The sequence below is a fragment of the Carcharhinus amblyrhynchos genome, chromosome 25, assembly GCF_965287045.1.
Source record: "Carcharhinus amblyrhynchos chromosome 25, sCarAmb.v2.hapA, whole genome shotgun sequence".
In the NCBI taxonomy this organism is placed as follows: Eukaryota; Metazoa; Chordata; class Chondrichthyes; order Carcharhiniformes; family Carcharhinidae; genus Carcharhinus; species Carcharhinus amblyrhynchos.
The window spans coordinates 4150422-4170567 of NC_137348.1; the positions used below are offsets into that span (position 1 = coordinate 4150422).

Below are 20146 nucleotides of genomic sequence, written 5' to 3' on the forward strand. Positions count from 1 at the left end.
AAATAATTTTACTTTATTTACTGGTATAATAGGAATCTGCATTCGTGATCAGTTATTATTTCGTGGATATTTTTGAGCTAACTGGGTGCAAGCATGACATCTCCCAAACCTAACAGCTTCACTGGGTACACGATTTTAACTGCTCTGTCCAAGACCTGAAGAAACTACAAAAAAGTCATGAACGAAACCCAGTCCATCATGCAAACCAGCCTCCCATCCACTGACTCTGCCTACACTTCCCACTGCCCTGGAAAACCAGCCAGCATAATCGAGGATCCCATGCTCCCCGGACATACTCTCTTTCACTTCTAGCTTTGACAAAGGGTCATCTAGACTTGAAACATCAGCTCTTTTCTCTCCTGACAGAAGCTACCAGACATGCTGAGATTTCCCAGCATTTTCTCTTTTGGTCTCTCTTCCACCGTCTTCCATTTGGAGAAAGACAAAAATGTTTGAGGTCATGTACCCACTAACTGAAGAACAGCTTCTTCCCTGCTGCCAGAGTTTTGAATAGGCCTACCTTGCATTAAGTTGATGTTTCTCTGCACCCTAGCTATGACTGTAACGCTACATTCTGCACTCTCTCCTTCTTAATGCAGTATGTCCAAGAAACAATAATTTTCACTAATACATGTGACATTAATAAATTCTTTAAAAATGCTTAAATCCTTAATCAAATGATTTAAAATTCAGATTAAAGTTTAAATTTGTATTTGGGAACCAAAGGCTACTTTCTGACAGTTTTCCAATAGTTTCTCCTTAAAGAGAGAGGACACCAGAATTCCGCATGAACACGCAACAGAAAATGGCCCAAGATGAGAAGAAAACGTTAGCGAATGGACTTAAAGAGTCACTTCTAATGCAACAATCTGGCAGAAACATCGCTCCTCTCAAGATTTATAAATGAGAAAATACAACAGTTTCACTACCAGACCCAAATGAATTTCACACAAATTCTATCTTTGGAAGAGTAAAGAAAGTTTCAGCAATTTTAGGAGAGGTCATTCAGGAGGGAAGGAAAACAGAATTGGGGTGGGAAATTCTTTTCCAGGCACGTAAATGAATCAGACAGAAAAAAAAAGAGGGCTGAAAAATGAAACCCTGGAAATAAAAATACAGAATGCATTCCAACAGTAACGATTAAGGAGTTTGGGTTTACAACAACATTGTCAAGTTTGCTCTGTCCTGTCTAATTATACACAACGAACCTTTCCAGAGTCTCCAATTTTAGCTTCAAGTTATGATTTTCTTCTTGCAGGTACTGGCACTTCTCTCTCGTCTTGCTGTTTTGTTCCTCAATCTGTGAAGATATGGTTGAAAGAACTAAATTCAACAGGAATCTTCTCAGAATTTGACAACCATTTCACATTGAAACAAGAATGCCGATTTAATATCAACATATTGCCCAAGTTATGGAAACTGAATGCAACATTTTTTGTCCCCCTAGTTCCTTCCCACTCTTCACCCCAGGATAAGTAAATAAACAGAGTGAGGTGCATGGGAGTTTTGCAGTCAGCAGCACAGACATGATTCACATGTTAAAGGCACTATAAAGCTTTACAACTAATCTAGGATAAATTTGAAAAATAGTAAAAGCTGGCCCGAATTCTAAGTGCGCTTAAAAGTTATACCAGAGGGTTAGCACCTGCAAATTCACTGAAAACTTCAGATTGACCTATTTTTAACAAAAAAGTAACAGAGGATAGAATATTGTATTAAATTACAGAGGAGAGCCGTCACATTATTTTGAACAATGCTCCTACAGAGCAAGGCCAGAGGCCCAAGTTTTGCATTAATATAAATGCACCATTATTGTTATTCAATACAGAAAATATGAAGCTTAAAAAGAACTAGCATCTTTTAACTGTCCCACAATGCTTCTCATTCAATTAATGACTTTGAACGGTTTATGCAAGTTAACACTGATATAAGCAGTCAATTTGCACACACACCAAGATTCCATAATATGGTACAAGATGAATGAATTCAATGCTTTTAAATGCTCTTTTCATATAGTCAGAATCTTCAATATTCATTTGACTGCCTGAAGCAGGAAGACAGTCCCTGGGTGAACATATCTGAAAGATGGTTCCTCAGACAATGCAGTGCACCTTGGGCAAGACTAAACTACATACTGAAGTATTGGAATGTGACTGAAACCTACAAACGTTTAAACCAGAGCAGACCACCAAGTGTGTTAGATTAACAGCTAAAATAAGCTGAACAGAAGTTTAAAACTACCTCCATCTTGAGATCACATATGATTGCTGACTGATCTACATTTTTCCTTTCATATATGATGAGCTGCTGTTGACAGTCCTGCAGTTTATGCTCAGTTAACTTCAACAACTCAGGAACAGGTTCCAAATCAGTCAACTTTTTCTGCATCTGTCTCCGCACCTACATGAACACAAAGGTGTCAAGGTGTCCATTAGAAATATATTCACCAGTGTAAACCTACATAATCATTGAAAGTTTATGGCACAGAAGGATGCCACTTGGTTTGTCATGTCTGGTTCGTTTTTTCAGCTGGCACAGCAGCCTAATTCCCCTTTCCAGTACTTGGTCCACAGCCTTGCAAATTACACCACTTCAGGGCACATTCAGGCACCTTTTAAATGAGATGAGGTTTACTGCCTCTACCTCCCTTTCAGGCAGCAAGTTTCAGACCCCTACCATCCTCTGGATGAAAAATAATGTTTGCTCACTTCCTTCTACAAATCACTTTAAATCTGGGCGCCCTGGTCACTGACCTCTTCAAGGTAAATAGGCCCTTCACATCCATTCTATCCAGGCCCCCTCTCAATTTTGTACACCAAATCAAGAATTAGCCTTTAGTCCATGCCACTCACCCAATTTTGTGTCTAGCTTGCTACATTCCCCTGAATCACATGGGCTTTAACTTTAACCAGTTTGCCATGTCAAATGCCTTGCTAAAATCCACATAGACCACATCAACTGCACTACCCTCAATCTTTGTGACGGCTACTTCAAAAAGTTCAATCAAATTAGTCAGACATGACTTTTCCTTAAATCCATGCTGACTGTCCTTGATTAATCAATTCCTTCCTAAGTGACAGTTTATCATGCATCTCAGAATGGATTCCAATAATTTCCCATTACTGAGGTCAGACTGACAGGCCTGTAATTATTTGCTCTTTTTAAACAAAGATACAATGTTAACAACCCTCCAATCTTCCAGCACTACACCCGATTGGAAAACAATGGTTAGATGTTCCACCATCTACTCCCTGGCTTCTTTTAACAGCTTGGGACACATTATCGGTCCTGGTGATTTATCCACTTTTAAAGATGTTAATCCCAGTAACTCTTTCTCTTTCTTTCTTTATGTTTATCACATTCATAGAAACTAGAAGCAGGAATAGGCCATTTGGCCTTTCAGCCTGCTCTGCCATTCATTTTGATCATGGCTTTTCATAGAATTCAACATCCTGATCCTTCCTTCCCCTCATATCCCTTGAGCCCCAAGAACTATAGAAACTAGAAGCAGGATCCTGCAGACTCCTTCTCAACTGCAATGTCTGTAATCTCCCATCTTTTGTGAAGACAGGTACCAAGTATTCATCAAGTACCATACCCACATCTGCTTCTCTACACGTGAGTTATCTTTTTGGACTTTTCTGGGCCTTCCTCTTTCCAGAGTTCCTCTTTGTATTGATAAAACATCTTTGTGTGCTGCTTGATTTCACTTGCCATATTCTTTCATGCCCTTTGATTCCCCAATTTTCTTTTTGATTTCACCCTTCCATTTTCTACATCCTCTCAGCTTGCTGTAGTGTTGAGTTCTTGGTGTCTTACACAAGCTTTCCTTGACATCCAGGAGCTCTGTTTGGCCATTCCACCCTTCTTTAATTAGCTGTTTAATTTGAACATCTCCCACTACTATAGATTTGTCTTCACATAGCTGTTTCCAATCCACTTTTGCTCAATCACTTCATAGCTTAGTAAGACTGCCGTACCCTGATTTAGAACTTTAACTTTTCTTTGCTGAATTATGATTACTAACACCAAAATCCTCCCCCGCTGCTACACTTTCCACATGCACAACTTTGTAACCGAAAATGAAGTCCAGAACTGCAACTATTCTTGTTGGAATGGTTGTAATGTTTAAAGATTTTAAAAATGATAAAATATTTTCTTCTTTTCTCCAGTGGACAAGTTCACCCTTTTTCTTTAATGTATTCATATGATGTGAGAATTGCTAGCAAGATCAGCATTTATTACCTATCCTTAATTGCAGTCGAGGGGGTGTCAGTACAACCCAGTGGTTTGCTTAGCCATTTCAGTGGCTTCAATTATCTGCCTGACTAACGTTCCTACAGTGGCCAGGAACTTTGTCAAAGGGTACGTGAAAAAGGAATCTAAAGCACTGTGGAACATCACAGATAATGTGCACTTGCCTTATTCTTTCACACCCTTTGATTCCCCAAAAACTAGTCCGCTGGAGAACAGAAGAAAATATTTTATCAATTTTAAAATCTTTAAACATACATCTAGAATGGCATATAAAGAAAGTCAGTCATCAGGAAATGTACAGGGAAGTTAGCATCTGAAAAGCATTGTAAAGACACAAAAATAAAATTTTATATCATTACATCTGCCATTTCAAAGATCAAAAACATACCAAAGCTTGTAATGGAGAGAAAACACTTAAGGCTAGTTCTGTCAACTTTTCCATTATTAATTTCCAAGTTCACATTTATAACAGAAATTGTCTCCATAAATGTGCTAAGCACTAATCCTTAGTGGAGGCATTACTAAATCCTAATACAATGCTCCACTCTTGAAGCCCACTGCCCTTGATGATGTGGTTTCAACTCTCACGTGCAATTGTATTTTAGTGGAGGCAAGGGGAAGAACAAACAGCAGCTACAAAATAAACTTGGTGACTGTTAAATTCTGCCTTTCCCATCCATTTTTGGCAGCACTGCTAGGATTCGCATTTATCACAAATCCCAAATGTCCTTGAGGTGGTGGTGGCAAGCTGTCTTCTTGAACTGCTGCAGTTTGTATGGTGTAGTTACACCCAGAATGTTGTTAGCCCTTTCCTGAACTCAAAACATATTGCACATAATAGCTTTCTCCTCCCAGAAGATTTCACCCCAACCACACTGCAGCAAAATAGATCTGATAAAATGACCCACCCAAATTGCCAGCACATTTTTCTGTTTCAGATGCCAACCAATCTGTAGTATTGACAACATTTACTGTCTTCCTTTACATCCCATCCATACTAAGTCGTCTCACAACACCAGGTTAAAGTCCAGATTATTTGGAATTATGAGCTTTCGGAGCACTGCTGTCATCAGGTAATAAAGGAGCAGTGCTCCGAAAGCTCATAATTCCAAATAAACCTGTTGGACTTTAACCTGGCATTGTGAGACTCCTTACTGTGTTCACCCCAGTCCAATGCAGCACCTCCACCTCATGGCTTCCATCCATAGGGCAGACATGATTTTTTTTATATATATAAAAATTCTGCCTTGCAACCCCACCACTCCCAAATTTTAAAAAACTCTTGCTTAAGGAAACACTTGCTCCTCTACTGCAGTATTTACCTGCTCAATTTCCTTATTCACATCATCTTTCAGTAGCTTGTTCTCCTTCTCTGCCTTCTCCAGTTTCATGTTGCACTCATCTGCCTCCATTCGTGTCTTCATTAACTGGATGCATGCCAAGCATTTTATTTATTAACACAGCATTTTAAAATCAGTACAAGGTTTCTCAAGATTTCCCTCAAAATAGGGTTTTACAATTATTTCCCACTTGCAGCAAAATTGAGTTCCTCTCTGCTTTCAATGCCCGGAGCTCCTCTTTTTATTTCTGCCTTTAATCAATTACCTTTTACTTTCATCATTCCCTCACGCTGCACAAAGGTTTACTTACCCAGACATGCAACTGCCCCCACCATCCCCACAAAATAAGTATTCCCAACCATCGTACAGCAAAAATTTTAAAAAACGTAACTTACCAACCCAATTGCAAGTGGTAGGATCACATATCAAAATTAGACAAAGAATATTTGTACCTGGACTTTAGTGAAACAGTGAGATGCATGTTACGAGTCCCCTGAACTCATTACCTGAGATTTGTAACTATCCACCAGCTCTTCATAGCGTTTGATAGAGACTTTCAGTTGCTGCATCTCAGCCTGAGCAAACGTCAGCTTCTCCTCCACAGCTGACATATTCGCCTAATTATGTTTAGAAAAGAAAAAGCAGTCTGAGCAGGTACAATGTTAAAAATATGGAATTTGTTAACTACTTTATGACAAGTGCAAACTTTAGGTTTGCCTTAAAATATCATGGGCACAATGGAATTAGTCACTGCCATGTGCTTAGAATATCTTGTATCCATCCTTCTGTAATCTAGTGTGTGTTACTCCAATCTTTCAGTAGGAGAACGGAAGCCATTTTACTGAGACAAGATCAGATATGAATCACTAAGTTGTTTTATTTTACAGCCTGCAAGTAAATGGGCTGATTGACAGACACCAGTAATAAATCAAACCACACTGTAATCCAATTAACTTCTCTCCTATCAGAAAATGAGTAACTGGATACTTTGTCCCTTTCTTGGGCTAACCTTTTTGGCATTACAATTCATTGTAGTCAACAAACAGCAAAAAGCTGAACTTATGCCCAGATGAAGGTCTGTTCTTTGCGATCTCCCATTTAAAACTTGACTGAGTGGTATGTGACTCTCAAGCCCCTTTCCTTTTGCTGGCTTATATTCACAGAAAGAGGAGCAAGAGAGTGTCTCAAATGCTTTCCCATGGAATTCACCAGCATGCTTGTCAATCAACCCATTCCCAGCAGATACCTTATGCTAGGCTCATATGAATACACTGTCATCCCCACTTAAATAGATATTTGTAGATTTTCATTGTCAATATTTGTTAGGCTATTCAAGACAATATAACAAAGCACTTAAAAGCAAATTTAATAACAAACTCCTGTTCTGCCCATCCCAATTTGTGCAAGTGCTTTCAATGCAGGTTGATTAACATTTCAAATTTTCCCCAGCTCAGAGGCTGCAGCTTGTGACACTTTGAACAAATGCAGTTTAAAACACCTAAAAATAAATAATTCCCAATCCTTTCCATTCTCTGGATGTGTATATCACTGGCGAGGATGCCATTTAATACCTATTAGGAAGATGCGAATTGAGTGACATGCTGCACCATTTCAGAGTGGCATGGGACTGAAGTCACATATAACAGTTTCTTTCATTAGTGAACCAAATGAGTTTTTGCAACAATCCATCAAACTACATGGTTACTTTTACTGATCCCAGTTGTTTATTTCCAGTTTTTTTTGTACATACACAATTCAAATTCTTGAACTTGCAGTGAGATTTGAACTCATACTCAATTTTTTAAAAGTCTGGTCATGGATTATAAACATTGCTGCTTAAGCAGCATTCATTCCCCTTTGCTAACAACCCTTGAGAAAATGGTGGAGAGCTGTCTTCTTGAATTACTGATGCCCATGTGGTGTAGGTATACTTAGAGTGTTTTTAGGGAGGGAATTCTAAGTTTCGACCAAGCAACGGTGAAGAAATGCAGTCAATATTGTTCCAAATCAGTACAGTAAGCAACTTAGAGGGAAACTTGCAGGTAGTGGTGTTCCCACATATCTGCTGTACTTGTTCTTTTAGGTGATAGAGGGGTAGAGGCCATGGGTTTCAAAGATGATGCCAAAGGAGTCTTGTTGAGTTACATCTTAGATATGGTACACATCCCTGCCACTGTGCATCAGTGATGGAGGGAGTGTATGTTTAAAGTTGTGAATGGGATGCTGATCAAGTGGGCTGCTTTCTCATGGATGGTGTCAAACTTCTTGAGTGTTATGGGAGTCACACCCATCTAGGGGGTGGAAAATGTTCCATTACATTCCTAACTTGTGTCTTGTAGATGGTGGACAGGCTCTGGGGAGACCTGAAAGAGTTACTCTTTCCAGGATTCCAGGCCTCTGACTTGCTCTTGTAGCCACAGTATTTAAGTGGCTAGTCAATAATAACCTCACCTTGACCAGGATGCTGATGCCTGGGGATTCAGCAATGGTAATCCCATTGAATGTCAAGGGAGTGGTTAAATTCTCTCTTGTTGGAGATGATCATTGCTCAAGTGCCATGATACTTGTCAGTTATCAGCCCAAGCCGGAATATTATCCGGTTCTTGCTGGACGGTTTCAGTATCTGAGGGTTGTGAATAATTCTGAAGAGTGTGTATTCATCAGCACAAATCCTCACTTGTGACCTTAAATTGGTAGGGAGATCATTGATGAAACAGTTGAAGATGATTGGGCCTAGGACATGACTTGCAACTAAGTACTGGGCTGAAGATGATTGGTTTCCAACAACAATGACCACTGTCTATTGGTCCTGTTTTCTGGATTACTAGTCCAGCAATAAAGCAACTGCACTGCCCTCAATTAAATTAAACATAGACTAAATTAGCAATCTCTAATCAGATGCAGAGTTTTGAAAATTAACTCCAAACCAGCTCCTCCACAAAAACTACATTCAACAGTTCTTTATGAGCAAAATTTTAACGGCAGACTCCGCTCTGTTTGCAGGAGTGCAGCAGGTGCTGATCTCTGGAAATATTTCTTTCTAAACAGCAATGCAATAATTCATATCAGGTTACAAAGATTAGCAAAAATTAACAAGAATCGACTACCATTAATAGGAGTCACAAAATGCATCTGAGTTATCAGCAAAAATTGGTGGCACAGTGGTTAGCACTGCCACCTCACAGCACCAGGGACCTGGGTTCAATTCCCAACACTAGGCAGAATCTGCATGTTCTCCCTGTGCCTGCACAGATTTCCTCTGGGTATTCTGGTTTCCTCCCTCAGTCCAAGAGATGTGCTGGTTAGTTGCATCGGCCATGCTAAATTCTACCTCAGTGTACCCAAACAGGCGCCAGAGTGTGGCAACTAGGGGATTTTCCACAATGACTTCATTGCAGTGTTAACATAAGCCTACTTGTGACACTAAAAATAAATAAGCTTTATAAAGTTGCAACATTGAAAACAGTAAAATGTGATTTAATTATATCCCATTATAATCAGGATCCTTTCTCACCAGCCAATAAAGCCCACCTCTCCTGCCACACAGGCCAAGTTTGTTCAACATAAGGGTCAATTCTTGTATTGCCTTGGCTGTGCATACTACCACAGGCAACTGCAAAGTGACTTTTAAAAAAAGACTGATGCTAGGCGAGTAATTAGAAAATAAGTTATCCCAGATTTCATGATTAAAAAATTGATTAGTTCAGTCAAGTCTTGCGTTCTAAGTATTTTCTGATGGAGTTTTGAGCAAAGGAATACAGTACCTTCATTGTCTCATTCTCCATTTTGATGCAAGTGCTTTCCGAGGACATCTTCTGCAGCTTTTTTATCATTGACTCCACTTCTCCCCGAGCCTTGTCCTCCACGTGATGTGTTTGATCCAGCAGATCTGTAATGCGGCTGCCAGAAGGAAAAATCCTGTGTATTGCATTTGAAACCTTCCAGGCATGCAATCAATTAGAATGGGAATTCCTTGTATAAACAGATTCTGACAAGTCAGAATCAAGACCACTAAGTAGTCTTGTAACCACCTTATACAGCATTGTGAACCAACACTTGGCAATGCCACTGGAGATCCATGAGTTAAGTATATATGGAATCACTTTCATGACCGAGTCTACAATACTACAAATTCAGTGCTTCAAATTTCATATCTAGTTGGGTTCTGACAGGAGACAGAAACAACAGACAACACAATTGCATCACATGGGTTTGAAAAGACCATCATTCCAGTGTTTTCAAAACAACTTTAAAGCCAGCTCAGGTTCATGTTGAATCTTCTGAAATTTTTAAAACCTGTTATGTTTACTGAGTAAGATCCACTTGTTCAAACACATTTCAGTATTTAGCAGAAAAGCTCTGCACAACGTTTAAGCTGCTGGCTCATTGATGAGCCTATCAGCAGCAAATGCAGGAGAAAACAGCCTGTGACTGGAGTGTGAAGGGGGTGAATTCTCTTTTGGACTCAGTGCCCTCTCTCCACCCTTGGTCATGCTCTTCCTCACCCTCCCTTGCTGGTACCAACCCCCTAAAGGAGCACATGGGTCGAAGCATCAGAGCGAGGTAGGGAAACCACGAGGAACAGCAATAACAGCAACAGGGTTTGCCCAGCTTGCCACGGTAACCGGAGTCTGTAATAGAGCAGATTGATGAAGCACATTCGTGGCTTCTTCACAGCCATTCTAAATGCCTCCTCTGCAGTAAAGTGTCCAAACAACCCTGGTATAACCAAAGTATTGCTTGGACAAAATAAACATGGCAAGTCTCAGTACAATATGAAATACAACACTCCTGAAAAGTTCAGTGCGGTAAAACTGAACAATACTGCTCATTTTCAGCTTCCTTACTTGTTCAAGACGGAGATCTCAACATCCAGCTGACTCTTCTCTTTCATCACCTTGTTATGACAATTTCGCCACGTCTCAACCGTTGACAGTGCATCTGCCAGTTGGGACTCCTACAGATGAGCCAACCAAATATGATTCATACTGGAACCATTTTTCCCTAACAATAAAGCAACAGAGAAAAATAACATAGCCAAATATCCTAAACTGAAAAATATCAGTGGGTCTACATGAACTTGATGTGGATATGCCAGGTTGGACTGGGGTAAACACAGCAAAAAGTCTGACAATACCAGGTTTAAGTCCGGCCGATTTATTTGATAGTAAACTCACTAGCTTTCGAGGTTTCCCTCTTCAGGTGAATGGAGAGTTCTGGCTTCAGACAGAGCATATAAAGTACACAGTTTACAGATTACTGATTAGAATGCAAATCTTTACACCTAACCTGCTGCTCAAGTCCTAAAGTGGCCGACAATGTGAGTGGAAGGAGCACTGATCACAGGTCAAAGAGATGTGTATTGTCTCCAGACAGTACAGTAAGTGAGGTTTTGCAAACCCAGGCAAGTCACAGGGGTTACAGATAGTGCGACATGAACCCAAGATCCCTGTTGAGAGGAGCAAGATTGGTGGAAAGGCAAATTGCGCGGAGGGTGTGGAGAGTCTGCAGAAGGATCTAGATAGGCTGGGCGAATGGGCCAGGAATTGGCAAATGGAATTTAATGTTGGCAAGTGCGAGGTGGTCCACTTTGGTAGGAATAATGGTAGGAAGGACTATTACTTACGTGGCGAAAAGCTGCAGCAGGCGACGTTGCAGAGGGACCTTGGGGTCCTTGTGCATGAGTCGCAAAAACCCAGCCTGCAGGTGCAGCAGGTGGTGAGGAAGGCTAATAGGATGCTGGCCTTCATAGCGAGGGGGATTGAATATAAAAGTAGGGAGGTCTTGCTGCAGCTGTACAGGGCATTGGTGAGGCCGCAGCTGGAGTACTGTGTGCAGTTTTGGTCGCCGCACTTACGCAAGGATATCTTGGCCTAGGAGGGAGTGCAGAGGAGGTTTACTAGGCTGATATCGGAGTTGAGGGGCTTGAGCTATGAGGAGAGGCTGAATAAACTAGGCTTGTACTTGTTAGAGTTAAGAATGAGGGGAGATCTCATTGAGACATATAAGATGATGAATGGGATGGATAGGATAGAGGTGGAGAGACTCTTCCCGCTCAGAAAGGACAGTAGGACTAGGGGGCACAGCCTCAAGATAAAGGGGGGGCGGTTTAGAACAGAGTTGAGGAGGAACTTCTTCACTCAAAGGGTGGTGAATCTCTGGAATTCTCTGCCCGTTAAAGTGGTGCAGGCTGCCTCGCTAAATATTTTTAAGACGCGGGTTGATGGGTTTTTGATAAGCGAGGGGATTAAGGGTTATGGGGAGAGGGCGGGAATGTGGAACTGAGCCACGACAGATCAGCCATGATCTTATTGAATGGCGGGGCAGGCTCGAAGGGCTAGATGGCCTACTCCTGCTCCTATTTCTTACGTTCTTATGTCCTCATGTGTGCGGAACTTGGCTATCAGTCTCTGCTCACCGTCTCCGCACTGTCGTGTGTCGTGAAGGCCGCCTTGGAGAATGCTTATCCAAAGGTCAGAGGCTGAATGCCCGTGACACTGAAGTTGACAATCACCAGGCAAGACTGTTCCCTTCCTGTTGGCGAACACTTCAGTGTCACGGGCATTCAGCCTCTGACCTTCGGGTAGGCATTCTCCAAGGTGGCCTTCACGACACACGACAGTGCAGAGTCGCTGAGCAGAGACTGATAGCCAAGTTCCGCACACGAGGACAGTCTCAACAGGGATCTTGGGTTCATGTCGCACTATCTGTAACCCCCGTGACTTGCCTGGGTTTGCAAAACCTCACTTACTGTACTGTCTGGAGACAATACACATCTCTTTAACCTGTGATCAGTGCTCCTTCCACTCACTGTCGGCCACTTTAGGACTTGAACAGCAGATTAGGTGTAAAGATTCGCATTCTAATCAGTCATCTGTAAACTGTGTACTTTATATGCTCTATCTGAAGCCAGAACTCTCCATTCACCTGAAGAGGGAAATCTCGAAAGCTAGTGAGTTTTCTACATGAACTTGGCAGCTATACTTTCAGGAAAATATTCTTAATGTTTCAATAAGTGTTAATGAAGTCAGAGATAAGAAAATGAACTGATATTAAATGGGAATGTTTTTTGGTCAAAGTGAATGATATTAATACTGTATGTGCAGTACGGTCTGAAAGACGTGTTGGTTTAGGTGCATTGACCCGAACAAGTGCCGATGTGTGGTGACTAGGGGATTGTCACAGTAACTTCATTGCAGTGTTAGTTAAGCCTTACTTGTGACTAATAAATAAACATTAACTTTAAGGAATGCAATATAATTGCCTAAATGCAGGGTAAAGCTCTGACTTCTGGTATCCTGGGGTGCTGTGTCTCCTACAAAAAGTACTTCATGGGCTATAAAGTATTTCAAAACATCTGATGGTTGTAAAAAGCATAAAACTGATACAAGTCTTTATATTTTCTTTCATGACTTGTCCAGTATCTCTGCACCCCGAGTAGCCATACCTTAATGAATCACAGAATGTTTACAGGCCAGAAATAGGCACTTGGCCCATTGTATCCAGCTGGCTAAAAAAAAGTCACTTAACCTAATCTCACTTTCCAGCATTTAGTCTGTAGCCCTGCAAATTACTGAAGTGCTTCTCCAGAGACTTTTTAAATAAGGGTTTTCTGCCACTGCTATACTTTCAGGTAGTGAGTTCCAAACTCCTACGACCCTCTGGGTGAAAAGACTTTTCCTGATCTCGTTGCTAATCTTTCTACCAATCACTTTGAATCTATGGCCCCTATATAAAGATAGGAAATGTCTTCTCAGGAAATCCGTTGATCTTTGTGTCACTAGGTGCTAACTGATCATAACATTTAAGGTTCAGGAGTGTCCCAAGATGTGTAGGTTAGATGGATTAGTATGGTAAATGAGAGAGATTACAGGGATAGGGTGGGGATGAGGGCCTGGGTGAAATGCTGTGTCAGAGATGGTGCAGACTTGATGGGCTGAATGGCATCTTCTGCACTATAGTGATTCTATAATTCTGGGATGTTCCAATGCTTTCTACTTTGGCTTGTGTCTACTAAGAAACATGGAACATTCAAGTGTTTTGATAGGTCATCAGATCAGTTCAATGGTCAGTGATCAGCAAAACTGCCTCAAGAATAGCTAAGTTCTTCTTGTGCATATCACAGCAACAAGGATAAGAACAGTTTTGAATTAATTTCAAAAATTAAAGAGCAACAGGGAGTAGACTTTAGTAAAGACAACCATTGGGGCAGTGGTGTTCTGCTTGGCACAGAAATTGATCTGAAGGCTTGCTTGGTAAGCTTGTGTTGAGTGTACTCAGGAATCCAGGGAAAAAGGAATCTTAGATGGTGAGATTGGAACTCTGAAGGATGAGCCATTTTTAAGTTATCTGACTGGAAATTAGTTCTGGAGAGAATTCCAAGGAGAGTGTTTTGGAGCTGAAGCTAGAAATCCCTTGTCAAACTGTTTCAACAAAATTGCTTGACTTAGTGTTTACTGACATCCGGGTAGTTTCTAGAGAAACCCATGGAGGCTGTTTTGGTTGAATCTGTTATTTACTCTGCAGTGCAGTGTATTTGACTGGTTTGTCTGTTAATTCACATGTATCTCATACTTACATTCTAAAGTATAGAATATACATTGTAAATTGTTTCAATCTTTCTAAACTTGTATAGTAAAGTTTGTGTCTGTTCAAAACCCATGGAATATAGTGGCTTTATTCCAAAAATGGGTGTCTTGAATCGCAACCTTTATTGACTTTCAAGAAAAGGATTGCAACACCTGATGTTTACCTTTTTGGGAGGATATTGTATCTGCCTTTCATTACCTACTTTAATCAGCTGGTGTGGTTCAATTTTCTGTTTAATCAGTTCTAGGATTGTGTTAAATTCTGGAGAAGCACAACACTCCTTATGGACTGTATTTCATCACCTTATCAATTAGCTGGGCATTGAGAAGTTCAACTGCATCTTCACTGCGTTCTGCTCGCTGTTTCTGAGCCCGTGTCGCTTTCTTCAAGGCTTCTTTATCCCTGTCCCTTTTACTTTGAAATTGCCGTAGCTGCTCTGTCAGGTAGTCCAACTCCCCCTTCTGTTGTGAAATGGTACGCTCAAAATTCTGGAGGAGGAAATTTGGAATTTCTTTTAGTGTTCCAACAAAATAAACAAAACTAAATTAACTTACAGCAAACAAGTAAATTGCTCTAAACAGAACTACTTAATTTACTATTGAAGACAAAAGGTTTGTCAGCAACAATCACAAAGTATAACAAGAAAGGCCTGCATTCATGTAGCAACTCACCACATCTCAAATCCACTTTAGGCACAACAAATTAACTTCTGCAGTGTGTTTAAATATGTGGGTAAACATAAGACCATTTCAAGAAGATCCTACAAACTGCCTGGAGATGAATGATCAAATAATCTGCCTTTACTGTTGCTTGAGGGAGGAATGTTGTGTAGATCACTAGCTGACCTTGTGTAGTACTGCATCGGAGGATCAACTTAGATTATGTGCTCATTTCCCAGAGTGATGCAAGAACCCACAAGTGAAGATGCGCAAAGGTTTGTTACTATTCACTATTTGAAAACCTGCACTTAAACTTTTCATTTGGGTGCATGCAACTTTAGTTGATAAGAGGTCTAGCTATTCCACATCTCAAAAAGAAAGCGGCCCTATTTAAACAAAGGTTGGTGACCAAACTACCTTACCAGGAGCAATAGCACAGGAGATTTGCTCGCAACATATAATGCAGCTACAATTAGTTACTTATTAAGCCAATGTTAACATTAAGCAGCGTCCTTATGTCCAGCGTAATAACCAAAAGCTACAATAAAGTAAACAAAATTGTGAATGCCTGCTTACAGGCCAAAAGAGCAAGTCCGCACATGCCACAGCATTCTGACCAAATATATAGGCACAAAAGATAGAACACATCAACAACTGAAAAACATAACATTTCTCCCATTGCTAGGTGACTGCTGCCACAAATAAAACTCAGATGATAGAACTGACCTATTCTGCATCAGCAAATCAGAAAGTAGGAAACAATTGTGGCACAATTGTTTTTACATTAACTGCAGTGCATCTGGTCAGTCAGGGCTCTGTAGCACAACACCTCTAAGTTAGACTAGATGCTTCAATCCTGGAGTGGGGCTTGAAGCCACAAGGGAAAGTGCTATCAATTGAGAAAAGCTAACAAATCTGAAAGAAAACTGGAGAGAACATGAACTTCCAAATGTACCTCAGAACACAGCAGACTGCTTTTCAATTTCAGTTTTGCCACATCAAAAGAAGAATGATTACCCTGATCTGAACAAGCATGCGGTTGTTATCGGCTTCTTTGCTGCGAAGCTGTCCTTGTAGGTGGGCTCGTGTGTTTTCAAGTGACTTGGAGAATTCTGCTGCTGCACGAGCATTGTCCTAAAGGAGGAAAACAAAGTGATCCAGCAACTCTAGCTATTTCCTACTCAGCTCCCAGGTACACAAGCTTAGCTCAGTTTAGGACTGTTCATCAATAGAACATTACATTTGGTAATCTACAGGTTACAGCTTGAATGATAGATCTCATGAATTTGCCTGCTAATTGGTGGAAACACTCAATACTTTGAAAGAAACAGTACCAAAACACCAAGAAAATTCCAGACTTTCCAGAGCCAAGTGCAGCTTCCAGTTAGCCAGAAGCAATAAAGTGTAGTTAATTCAGCATTTAAACTTGCTGCGAGATTTCTGTGCAAGACATTTTGGAATGACACAGGATCAAAGTGTAGCTGAGTCAGCTTGCATTCCTGCTACTAACAGGTTTGTCGTGAGAGCAACTCTTATAACCTTGTATTAGGAGGACAACTTTCTCCATCTCTTCACCGTAGAATATGGAACTCAGACCAACATACAATTGTTTCATCTACTACTCTTAAATGGGTTCCAACTGCCTAATGCCCAGAAGCAAGAGAAGGTAAAAATAAATCTGCAAAACTCTCCTGTTTTTTTCCCCAGTGATTTTCATTTCTCCTAAATTACAGACTCAGTTAAATAAACTTTTCCTAATTTACTATAACAAAGTCCCTCATATCTCTATTGCATCTCATTCAACTTTAGTCAAGAAGATCCTAGTTTTTCACTCCTTTCTAAGGCAGTGAGGAGATGACAGTATAGGGGAAAATCAGTTTCCTTTTGCTCCTGTGCAAAGCCTCACTCACTGAGAACAAAGGAAGAAGATTCTCCAGCCCACAAACATCACTGAAAGGAAGGCTGCAAAGCTACTCTGAGTGAAACCCACAAGGAAAAAAAGATGTGCTTGAACTTTCTATGCAAGCATTTGCCTAACACAAATAGTGTTGAAGCAAAGTGTCAATTGCTGCAACAAACAGTAGCCATAGGAAATTATTCCTAAAACATGTTGGATGGGCTATAACAAAGAGAAGATAATAAACCCACTTCATGGAGTTACTTTATCTCATTTCCCCCATCATTGTACACATTTGTGGGAAGGGGATGGCCTCATGGTATTATCGCTAGATTATTAATCCGGAAACTCAGCTTATGTTCACAAGGCTGATACCAGAGATGAGGGGGTTGGACTATGAAGAGAGACTAAATAGACTGGGTCTGTACTCGTTGGAGTTTAAAACGATGAGGGGGGATCTTATAGAGACGTATAAGATAATGAAAGGGATGGATAAGGTAGAGAGATTCTTCCCGCTTAGAAAGGATAGCAGGACTAGAGGGCACAGCCTCAAGATAAGGGGGGTGCAGTTTAGATCGGAGTTGAGGAGGAACTTCTTCACTCAAAGGGTGGTGAATCTCTGGAATTCTCTGCCCGTTGAAGTGGTGGAGGTTACCTCGCTAAATATATTTAAGTCACGGGTAGATAGGTTTCTGACAGACAGTGGAATTAAGGATTATGAAGTGGAACTGATCCACTTCTGATCAGCCATGATCTTATCGAATGGCGGGGCAGGCTCGAAGGGCTAGATGGCCTACTCCTATTTCTTATGTTCTGGGGACCCAGGTTCAAATCCCACCATGGCAGATGGTGGAAGTTGAATTGAACAAAAAATATCTGGAATTAAGAATCTATTGATGACCATGAAACCATCGTCGATTGTTGGAAAAACCTATCTGGTTCACTAATATCCTTTAGGGAAGGAAATCTGCTGTCCTTACCCAGTCTGGCCTACATCTGAGCCACAACAATATGGCTGACTCTCAACTATCCCTCAAGGTGCACGCAACTTCACTTCCAGGGATGGACAATAAATGCTGGCTAGCATTCATGTCTCACAAATGAATTTATAAAACTCACCTTTTCTGTTTGATACTGAATAAGCAGTTGGTCAATCTGATTTTCAATCTCCTGCAGCTTCATTGACAAACGCTAAACAAGCAACATGAAAAAGATTAAATACAATTTTTGAGATTTCAGAATATCCATGTTTTCTGTATACCTGTGTATGAGACGCAACAAGTTCCTGATTGGCAGTTTCCCTCATGATCCTTGTACTACATATTTAGAGACGTGCCATTTAAAGATAGATAGATCTCTATGCATATAAATTAATCTTTTAGGTCTCAAACCAAGTTTTTAGTCACCTTTCCCAATGCCCTCTTCTTTGGTTCAGTTGTCCATTTTTGTGTGATTATGCCTCTGTGAAATACCTTGGGCTGTTTTGCTCCATTGAAGGTACTAGATAAATGAAAGCTATCGTATTATACTTCTGGGGCAATTATGGGCATTTTATTTTCTTTGATGGCTTTTAAACCGCCCATCTCTATAGGAATCCTCTTTTTCCTCACCCAACTAACAATTGTTCCTGTGTACACCTTGAACCTAGGTGGCATCGCACAAGGTGAAACACAAGGGAGGCGATGACCTAGTGATATAATCACTAGACTATTAATCCAGGAACTCGGCTACTGTTCTGGGGACCCGGGTTCAAATCCCGCCACAGCAGTGGAATTTGAATTCAATATTAAAAAAATCTGGAATTAAGAATCTACTGGTGACCATGAAACAATTGGCGATTGTGAAAAACCCATTTGGTTCACTAATGTCCTTTGGGGAAGGAAATCTGTCATCCTTACCTGGTCTGGCTGACATAGGACACCAGAGCTACAGCTCAGGCAACTAGGGATGGGCAATAAATGCTGGCCTTGTGAAGTCTATGTCCCATAAATTAAAATCCTCACATGCACATACAACTGCCTATGAGAATGGGGGAGCTCCTGGGAGATGCATTATGTTTCATTGTTGATAGCACAATTCATAACATAGCACCTCTGAATTAGAAGGGGCTAAGTGTAGGTCTCTGCCCCCTCACCCTGCATACAACATCACCATTAGCTTCACTCACCGCATTTTCTGCTTCTGATTGGGCCAGCTTTTCTAGGAGTGCTTCCTTTTGCTCAAGCAGCCTCAAGGCATCAGTCTATCAGAAGACAAGGAAATTAAACAATGGAGCTCTGCCTCAACATACCAAAACACTGAAACAAAATGGCTCCTTGCCAACATTTTGTGAAATGAATATGTTGCAAACACCATATGCACAATACATGATGAAAACAGCCACTTGTAACTAATTAAAGTAAACCTTTTCAGATTCAGAAAGTCCACTTAAAAGAAATAAAAAAAAACTTTTATTCCTATAGCACCTTTCCTAACCTCAAGATGCCCTAAAGCATCTTCCAGTCAATGAAGCACTTTTGAAATGTAGTCGCTATTGTATTGTAGGAAACAAAGCAGCCAATGTTTGCAAAGCAAGTTTCCACACAGTAATGTGATAACAGCCAGATAACCAGTTTGAGATTTTTACGTAAGCATTCTTAGATATTCAATTTTCTTTCTACAGATGCTCATCAGATCTGCTGAATATTTCCAATATTTTCTGATTTTATTTCAACGTTTGCAACATCCAGAATTCTGCTTTTGAATTAGTTTTAGTGATGCTTTGAGAGATATATATTGAGATTGGTTAGGATACTGGGAAAACCCCCTTTCTCTTCTTCAAAATGTTGCCACTGACTCTTTTATGTCCACCCAATAGGGCAGACAGGATTACAAATTTAATGTCATATCCCTCTCTACGAATGATATGCTTTGTCTGTATAGTATGCAAGAAACAATACTTTTCACTGTATGCCAATACATGTGACAATAAATCAAATCTGAAAGACAGCACCTCTGACAGTGCTACACTCAGTACTGAACTGAACAGTCAGCCTAGATTATATTCAAGTACAGTGGAATGTGACTTCAAGCCACCCATGACCTTTGATTTGGAGGCAAGAGTACCGCCACTTGAGTTATTGCTGACAATAATTTAAAAAATCACCGTAGAAATGTCCAGGTATATGAAAAACAACCCAACACCAAACAAAAGTGAAAACTTGAAAAATCTTTTTCCAATTGAATGCAACCACAGAACAAAATTAACATTACCCAGGGTTGCTGAAACTCACCTCTTGTGTGTGCTGTTCCTTAAGTAACTGCCGAACAGATCGATTTGTTACATCAAAGGTTTCCAGTTTCTGCAGTAGTAACTCCTTCTGCCGTGATAGCAGGTTACTTTCTGACATTGATATTGGCTTCTC

General features: G+C 40.6%; 1 protein-coding gene across 2 annotated transcripts in view; it reads right to left on the reverse strand.

Annotated features, from left to right (window-relative positions):
• Positions 1–20146, reverse strand: part of odf2a (outer dense fiber of sperm tails 2a) — a 75022-nt gene that overhangs the window by 34097 nt on the left and 20779 nt on the right. For both annotated transcript variants that reach the window (XM_080211895.1, XM_080211896.1), the window contains exons 7-17: positions 20015–20146; positions 18910–18984; positions 17862–17933; positions 15863–15979; positions 14489–14674; positions 10445–10554; positions 9362–9497; positions 6104–6214; positions 5580–5684; positions 2242–2400; positions 1209–1300 (exon numbers count right to left, since the gene is read on the reverse strand). In XM_080211895.1, coding sequence (XP_080068021.1) covers positions 1209–1300; positions 2242–2400; positions 5580–5684; positions 6104–6214; positions 9362–9497; positions 10445–10554; positions 14489–14674; positions 15863–15979; positions 17862–17933; positions 18910–18984; positions 20015–20146 — 1295 coding nt within the window. The remainder of the gene's footprint in view (positions 1–1208; positions 1301–2241; positions 2401–5579; positions 5685–6103; positions 6215–9361; positions 9498–10444; positions 10555–14488; positions 14675–15862; positions 15980–17861; positions 17934–18909; positions 18985–20014) is intronic.